The 9,262-nt window shown below is 39.8% G+C and overlaps 1 protein-coding gene across 1 annotated transcript; it reads right to left on the reverse strand.

Moving 5' to 3' along the window:
• Positions 1-4,776: 4,776 nt before the first annotated feature.
• On the reverse strand, positions 4,777-6,267 carry LOC137726075 (protein LATERAL BRANCHING OXIDOREDUCTASE 1-like). Its single transcript, XM_068464938.1, has 3 exons — positions 5,714-6,267; positions 5,260-5,587; positions 4,777-5,187 (listed from the first exon to the last, which is right to left on the reverse strand). Exons 1-3 carry the CDS (start codon positions 6,184-6,186, stop codon positions 4,927-4,929), a joined length of 1,062 nt encoding a protein of 353 aa, XP_068321039.1. The 5' UTR covers positions 6,187-6,267; the 3' UTR covers positions 4,777-4,926.
• Between the last annotated feature and the right edge of the window lie 2,995 nt (positions 6,268-9,262).

Raw genomic sequence — 9,262 nt, forward strand, 5'->3', positions numbered from 1 at the left:
TGCGGGAGGTGAACATCACGTGAAGGACTGTGCCCTACTCTGGGCGGGAGCACTAACACCGGGGGTGCAAGTTATGAGCTCTCTATGCATCTAAAATCACTATTGAACGTAAACATGAATAACACTTACCTGGTACTTACCTGTGCGTCCGCAGCACCAAATATGCATATATATAAACAATTAATAATGCAACTAATCATGCATAACAATCGGCAATATAAATATGGCATATAACGAATAAACGTCTTGAAATCACTTTCTGGGAAAAATATAAGTATATAGGTATATACGGAAAACCAAAAGCCCACTCACTGGTATGTGGAAGGGTCGTAGCCCCCCTGCCTCGAGTGACCACGCTCGTCCTTGGGATAGGTATCACCTATATGCGAAACAACTACAAAAACTTTAATTTTAAAGCACATAACCAACCTTTAGAAATAACTTCTCATACAATGCTCAAATGGGGTGTACGAATACACCAATGTGATCTACTCAACCTCAGGATCATCCCCATATTTTTAAAATAATTTTTCACCGTCGCACGCGCCCCCACGCGCCGGCCACGCGCAGGCACATGCCTGGCACGCTGACAGCGTCAGTTGACGCCGTCAGGAATATTCCGTTATCCCTAACAAATTCCGTCAACGACGTTAGGAATATTCCGTCAGATTTGACGGAATATTCCGTCGTCTTCTCCGACGAGCTTCCGGCGCCGTCGCCGGCGCTGGAAAATCGGGAAAAATTCAAACCTTTGTAACTTCTTCGTTTTTCACCCAAATTTCACAAAATTGGTACCAAAATGAAGCTTACAACGAGAGGAACACAATCATACCACTTTCAAGTGCTAAAATCCACGAAATCTCACCTGAAAAATCACCCCAACTCCGGCCAACCTCGAAACTCGTGATCCCGACGTCCAAAACCTTCAAACGAACCACCCCGAGCCTCCTAGGGACTGATGCGAGAATTACTTGACACTCAAATTAAACCCTCTTTTTGACAATTGTAGTATAAGTATAAGTAGGGATCGTTCTGGACCGGGGATTAGGAGGGATTGTTAATCACTTGGATTTGACTTAAAAACGTAAAAACATAATATAAAACACTAAACTAGACTCAAAGAATGTAAAACTAAACTTTAAAACACTAAAACAAATCAAAAGACTCAAAATGCTTTTAAAAACACAAACTAAAATGCTATACTAAACTCGAAGAATTCAAAACTAAAAATAAGAAAGATTAAGACTAAGACTTAAACGAAATATGGGGGGATTGATTTTGGACGAATTTAAACTAAAATGGATAGATTGTAAAGAAAACAAATTGTAAATATGAAATTGACGGAAAAGAATGGATGGTATGGCTAGCTAAGGGGTTCTTCTCCACACACGTTACACTTGCATAATAAAAAGATTTCCAATTGCATTTCAACAAATCATTAATTCTCAACGCCCCGGGTCAATTAGGTCCGCTTAAATTAACCGTCAAGTTTTCCTTAAGTTAATGAATTGGATGGGTTAGCGCAACGCAATTCACAACATTCTCCAAAAGTCCTTTACGTGAAAAGCACAATAAAGATACAATCAAAAATCATTAAGCATCATGAAAACTTTAAGCGTTGACGAGGCATTCGTTACTATGGAATACGCATGAAACTTATGCCAAGAATTCATTTAACGCGATTGTTTATAAGCAACCTCCACTACTTGTGAATATAAGTTCGTAACTATTAGGTGAAACTCACTTATATTCTAGCGTCATATTCATGCATGAAAATTAAGTGTACACTCTCAATAAACATACATAAATAAGTTATCAATCAAACGGTTAAACAAATTGAACCACAACTTATGAAACGCAATTAGAAGTAATCAAATCAAAATGCAAGCATAAACATTTATTTCGAATCACCCCCCTAGCTAGGGGGGGGGGGTTTAGTTCCTCATACAAAACAAAGAGAATTAAAATTAAACATTGAAATCAAAGAAACACCTAAACATTCCAACAACTCAAACTTGAATTGTATGAACGTTTAGGCCCTCTTCTCTTCCTCTTCGTTGTAGCACAAGGTCTAAAGATAGTTGGTTTGGGGGGATGGAAATGGTAGAGGAGTGGTTTGGAGGGTTGGGAAGTGGTGGAAATGGAAAGATGGTTTTGGATTCTAAGGGGACTCACGGCAAAGAGAAGAATGGAAGTGTTTGAGGGGTGTTGTGTTGTGAATGAGATGTTTTGAATGATGGGAATGCAAGGGTATTTATAGGAGGAGTGGAGATGTATATGGCTATTTGTTTAAGGTGTTTGTGTGGAGGAATGATGGAGAATTGCATGTGGAATGGCTGCAATGATGAAGAATGAAAGCTGGAAAATAAAAGGGAAAGCTGGAAATCTAAAAATGCAAATGGGAATCCTGAAATGCAAAGGTGGCCACGGTTTTGAGTGTGTTTTGTGTTGGAAATGCATGTGTATGCATGTGAATGTTGTTTGTGTGAAGTGTGTGTGGGTTAAAGAGTGAATGGTGGTGTAATGATGAAGTGTGATGGCTGAAAATGTCAAGGGAAATGCATGTGATTGCAAGGCAAAGAATTTCAGGATGCATGTGTGTTGGTGTGTTGTGTGATTTGTTTTGTGGTTAATGGGAATGTGGTTGAATGATTAAATGGACATGTGGGGTGTAATTGCAAAGGGAATGCAAAGTGAATGAATCATGAATCATTGTGGATGAAAGGTGGAAGTGCATGTGTTGATGACTAGGTTAGTGGGTGGAAATCTGAAAATGGCATAAAGGAATGGGAGCTCACGGTTTGGCTAGTGTTTGAATGTGTAAAGTGTGTGTGAATGCATGTGAAGATGCAATAAATAATGCATGTAGGGTTAGGAAATAAAATCATAACTTAAAGGGGGATGATTAAAGGGTGTTGAAAGGTTTGAAATGCATGTGTAATGAAGTTACATTTGGAAGGTTTGGAAAGTGGAAGGGAAAGGCACGGCAAAGAATGTGTGTTTGTGCATGTGGGTGAATGTGCATGTGTTTTAGGTTGTAATGTGTAGATAATTGTGAGTATGATAAATGATAAGTGTATGATATGTTGAGTGATGTATTGAGTGGTAAGTGAATGATAAGATAAGTGATAAGTGAATGATATGTTGAGTGATAAGATAAGTGGTTATTGATATGTAGATGAATGAATGATATGATAAGTAATAAATGAATGATATGTGGTGATGATAAGATAAGTGTATGATATGATAAGTGGTGAATGAAGGAGTGGAATGTTGGAATGTTATGCACGACTAAGGATATAGGAAAGGTTTAAATATCCTAAAACTAAAAGGAACAAGGTTCCAACACTTTGGTCTTCAATTAGGTTTTCAATTTCGTCCAACACTTTGGCTCCAAGCATAAGCTATCCATCCTTAGCCCAAAAGTGCTCCAAACGTCTCCAAAATGCATCTTTTTGCTCCTTTAGCCCTTTTGGCCTACAAACACACGAAAATAGCTTAAAGTACTAAAATAACTAAAGAAACATAACGTAAATGCACGAGAACAAGCCATTTAAGTCGCATGAATATGCTCCTATCAGGGACCTCACCAAGCTTCCTACAAGCTTGAAATTCCCAAAAACATGAGAAATTACGTGTGCATGAACAGTACCAAAATCGGGCATCATGAGTTCGACGTGAAAACGAAGGTATTCTCACCTGAAATAGGTATGGTTGGACTCCTACGAGCCTCACAAGCATGAATATGTGCTTGGTTTCTTCGATCTGTGGAGGTTTGATGAGTTTGTGTGTGTCCGTACGTTTCAAGGAAAATGGGAAAGGAATGGGGCTCGGGACAGGGTGCAGGAATAGGGAGAAAAGGGTGTGGAGTGTGGGAGAATGTGTGTGGCCCAAAACATGCCAACAAAACTCAAAAACATAACACAAAACGTAAAGAAATTGAACTAGGGGCAAAATCGTCTTTTCACGCATACGTTTTTAAAATTCTCGAGACGGGCTGTCACAGAAAGACCCTTATTTTCATATGCTACAATTAACAAATCTTAGTGTTAATAAGGAAAATCAATAGGATAATTACTTTGTGGTGTGCTTTTAATCCTATCAGCGGAACCTGAAAAATGTCACCCACACTGACGATATTGGCATTTGTGGTTGGTTTAACCGGTATCCACCACTCTCCATCTGCTTTTCTCTTCACCTCCAGCCCTCCAGCATCATCCTAAGTCAGCACGGTTAGTGGGTGCACTACCATCTTTGCATGCATTGGGTCAGAAATGTTGTCCGGGGTGTTTATGGGAGATAAGTCAATCAATGGCAGGGTTTTGGCCTGTGCTCAGGATCTTGGATGAAAGCTGGACAACCTCTCCCATGATAGGTGATTTTGATTTGGATGGAAAGCAACTCAATGGTTTTCTTTTGTGCCAGAATGCTACTAGAAGAATGGCAGGTTTTATCATTGAAGTTTTATCTTGAATCTGGACAGATTTTTGTCTATTGTTAATTTGGAAGGTTGTGACAGTTCGTGCCGGCATCGGAGAAATTTTGTGATGATAACACCGACATATGGTGTTACTATTGTTCTTGTTGTCTTTTTCTTTACAGGATGCCGTCGCAAACATCGAAGGAAATAAAAAATTCAATTAAGGTTGAGATAGATGAGATGGCATTTGTGGCAGGATGCTAACTTTCAACATACAATATTGCAGAATTTTGGACTTAATCAAGAGCTCTTGTTGTGTTCTTTTCTAAGTTGATTTGATTCTTTTTGGACAGAGCTTATAAAGGAGGTAAATGATATATTTTTTAGCTTCGTAGTTAAATTTCAACACAGGAGGTATTATTCTCTGGATGGATATATTTACAGCATGGCATGTGCAGGAAGCTAAAATGACATTCTCATCGCTCAGAAGGCTCCTTGGAATCAAATTATTCCGATATTCTGAAATGTGAAATCTGGATGTTTTCGGTGTTAAGCTTCTTGAAGTTACTGAGCTTTCTGTGAGTAATAAACTTTCCCCAGCTGTAGGGCTTGTACTTAGCAGGGTTTTGTTCATTGATCAGCTCCTCCAATGGCTTGACTTGTGTGTAGTGAGCTGGGTTGAGGAAGTAGGGAATGGAAAACCTTTCCTTCTCCGAGTTCACCATCACCCTGTGCTCCACGCTCTCGTATCTCTCGTTGCTCCAAACCTGCATAAACATATCCATTTGTTATGCGAATGAAGCTGAATGCGAGGACTTACCAAGTTCAAAGATTGGTACCTGAATAACGTCACCAACATTGATGATAAAGGCATTTGGGGTAGGTTTAACCCGTATCCACTCTCCGTCTGTTTTTCTCTTCACTTCCAGTCCTCCAACATCATCCTGAGCCAGCACTGTCAAAGCACCGCCATCCTTGTGCCGGCCAACGCCAAGAGTTAACTGAGGTGAAGGGCAAGGCGGATAGTGGTTGAGTCTGATAAAACTGGTTTGGTCTTTGAAGTAGCTGTTGAACCTGTCTTTCGGCAAGCCTAGGCCCAAGGCAATTAATCCCATCAACTTCAGAGCTAGATTTTCGACTTCTCGAGCATATTCTTCACAAGCATTCCTGGTCAAGGAAGTCGGTCTAACTCTTAGATTCATACAATTTCGATTACAAGTACATGTTTATATAATTACCAATTGCTAATTAAAGTGTATGTATTCAGTATTTTCTTAGTGATCATTGAATTACCTTAGTTCAGGAGGATACTCCGGCCATTGGTTATACCACTCCGTCTCTTCCTTGTCCTCCGGATCAGGCGAAGCCGGGACTAACGTAGGCTCTTCCACAGTGAAATCAAACACCTCCTTCCAGTCCCTGACATTCTTGGTATGCTCGCTATCATAATAACCCGACACATTCCTTTCATCCCTTCTAATCTTCCTCTTCTCCTCCAAAGGCAGCGCAAAGAACTTCCGAGCAGCAGCTTCGATCCTTTGGCGCTTCTCCAACAGAACCCCGTGGTTGATCACTTGGAAGAAACCCCAGTCCTTGCATGCATTGCCTATTTCTGCAACAAGCGCTTCAAAGGCTTTGGGGTCGGAATCGGAGTGTGGAGAGTTTATCAGAGAGAGATCGATCAAGGGTATGCCTTCGACTTCGGTGGTGGAGAGTTTTGGCCTGTGCTCGGGGTCTTGGATGAAAGCTGGATCAACCTCTCCCATGGCTGCTGATTGTGATTTTAGAAGGTTGCAAGTGGATAGGGTTTTGTAATGGTTCTATGGTGGGAGTTGTTGAAGTTTCACATTCTGAATCTGGACGGGTTTTCGTTAATTAGTAGGCGGAGATTTAAAGTTTCTCGGTTTCTTTTGGAAGGTCGCGTGAGTCATCATTTTCTTTACTATGATGTCATTGCAAACGTAGAGCCACATAACTGGAAGAAACTGATCAGTGTGTTCAAATCCAATTTCCTAACCATGTATTAGGATAGTTTAGAATATTATTTTATATCTTAAAAAAAGAAATAATACTATGTTAAGAATGAATTTTACATTTATGAAATGAATCATTTTGCATGTGTTTATAAGTAATTAAGCTACTTCCCATATTATCATTGATTTTATGATCAAACCTCAACTTCTTCATGGTATAAGAACAAGTTGTCCCACGTGTCAAATCCAATGGTTATACGAGCTCTATGTCATCCGAGTTGCGTTGTCCATTTGTTAGGCTTAAAAATCACCACACGTGAAAGTGACGTATTGAGAATGAATCTCACATTGATGAGATGATAGACCTTACATGTGCTTATAAGTAATTGAATCACTCCTCATATTACCAATTGATTTTACGATAAAATCTCAACTTTTTCGTACTAAAAGACTTTTAAATTAACCAAGAGGTTGTCTTTGTGTTGTTTTGTATTGCTCGTTGACGGATTTGACTTCAATGGAGAAATTGGAGAGAATTGTGAAAGGGATAGGAAGGAAAATATCAAGAAATCGTGAAGTGAAAAGAGGTTTATATTCATATTTTTTATTTTTTTAATGATAACATGTGGGTGAGAGAATAAAATCAAAAGTAAAATTTGGTTGCACGTAATAACATTATTGTTCAATGTTTGTACCATATTTTACTAATCCCAAAACAACGAGCATTGGTCATCATCATACTTTCAGAAAACCAAGAGATGGGTGAACCGAGCTGATGAGAATTTAAATAAACAAGAGATGGGTGAACCACGGGACAAAAAGTATGCTACCCTTTACTATAATTGGAACGAATTTAAAAATATCTCACCATCACACTACCTAGAAGTCCAACTCTTAGAGCAATTCCAGCATGTGAAACCTCTCCCCAGGCAATACACTATGCTATCCACCTGATGAATAGTAACTACCCTTAATGAACAATAATCGTCTTTTACATCTCCACCGTTGCACTTCAATAACCTTGGTAATAGATAATAAAATATTAATTTTTTTTAAATAATACAAAATAATTGTATTCATAATTTTGAATATGATTTTTAATCGGTCTCGTTGTACCATTTTCTATTAAAATTTTATTTTTTTCTTTTCACATGGTGATCCCAATCCAAAACCTTTTTTTTTATTATTATTTCTTTTCTTCTACTCTTTCACATGGTGCGTTGGCACCATTCCAAAAGCCCAAAATTTTCTTTTCAACCCGTGTCCCCCCACAACCCCCCAACGCACCCAAACCCTCCTCCTCTCTTCCTCCATCTTCACCATCCCGCCCACCTCAGCCTCCATAAACGGTCCCGATCTTCCCCGCTCCCTAACCAAACTCCCTTTGTCTCTCTCTCTCCTCTTTCCCCAGAAAACAAATCCCAAATCGTGCGATCTGGGCGCGCCAATGGAAGGAGAAGGATTGCGTGTGCGTGGGGGTGAAGGCGGTGTGGGGTGCGGCGGCAGTTGCGGTGGAGGAGGATCTCTGCCATTTGTCTGTGGGTGTTCATCAACCTCACCGACGAACTTCGGCGAGAGCCGTTGAGTTCGAAGCCTGCGTTTTACAATTTTTCTTTTTTAATTTTACTTTTTTTATTAATATTTTATATTTTAATTCATTTTATATTATGGATGACATCACCCTGATGTTAGCCCACGTCACTTTGCCTTCAGGCTCTTAGGCTGGCAACTCATGCCGGGCCTCTCCCTCGGGCCCGCTCGGGCTCCATCGCCAGCACACGCTGGACTTGGTTGCTCGGGTTCTCTGCCACTGTTCACGGGCCTGTTCCTTGGGGTAGAGCACACGGTGGAAGTGCTCTTAAGGAGAAAGTGAGAATTAAAGGGGTATTCTCCAGATGGTTCCCAAAACATCCTTTTACAATTTTTCACCCAATATCTCCTATGTATGTTTATAGGTCAAATGCACAATGGTAAACTGGGTATGGGGGAAACTCTACCTTAGGAGCCAATAACGAAAGGAAATACAGACTCAAACACTCTTTGAATTGTTCCAACCATAGGATAATAGGATTCACTAAATCATTAGAGATTGCAACATTCAGTCACCCTAGATACAAATCAAAATGCACAATTAAAACTTAAATAAGATTATACTGCTCAATAAACTTAATTTAAAGGAATCTTACTGAGAGTAATGTAGGCGCATGATGTTTTTGGTCTAGTAATGCTGCATACATGGAAGACTTAAAGCTCAAAAGTAGACATCCAAGAAAATTAAATCCTTGTGCAAGGGATACAACTATTAACAAAGATTTGGGAAATTTCAATTTTCTGAATGAAGCATCTCTTCTGAATGACAAACTCAGATCTTGGAAATAAACAATAATATTATTATAGGCAAAGAAAAAAGAAGAAAAATGTAAGAAGATATGCAAAAGCAAATTAAGAGATCCTCATATTTGGAGACAGACACACATATAAAGAAGCAAAAACAAATTATTATTGCCCACAAATACCTGAAAATCTTAAGGCTAGGGATTTTCACTCTCTTATTGAAAAAAAAAAAAATCTCGTTTCTGAGTAATATAACCCAAACTCATCTTGTACAGCAAAGAAGTATAGGACTGAGAAAGAGGATGACGATTTTTGGTGTGGAAATAACCAACCCTACATCCGCACCTCAACCTACACCTCTCTCTCTTTATAGCCTTCCCCTCAACACACCCCCCCCCCCCCACCCCGGGCAACCATACCTTCCTCCCTCTCTCTCTCTCTCTCCTTCTCTCCCCCAGTGCAGCAAACACGCGTCCCTCTCCCAGAACCTTACCCCCATATCGAGCATGACCGCACCCACCCTCTCACCTTCTCT

This window comes from Pyrus communis, chromosome 2 (genome assembly GCF_963583255.1).
Source record: "Pyrus communis chromosome 2, drPyrComm1.1, whole genome shotgun sequence".
Classification (NCBI taxonomy): Eukaryota; Viridiplantae; Streptophyta; class Magnoliopsida; order Rosales; family Rosaceae; genus Pyrus; species Pyrus communis.

Coding starts and splice junctions, on each gene's coding strand:
- LOC137726075 (XM_068464938.1), bottom strand. CDS start 6,186: ATGGGAGAGGTTGATCCAGCTTTCATCCAAGACCCCGAGCACAGGCCA. Junction 5,588..5,713: donor GAGTATCCTCCTGAACTAAG/GTAATTCAATGA, acceptor TTCCTTGACCAG/GAATGCTTGTGAAGAATATG. Junction 5,188..5,259: donor ATGTTGGTGACGTTATTCAG/GTACCAATCTTT, acceptor ATGTTTATGCAG/GTTTGGAGCAACGAGAGATA.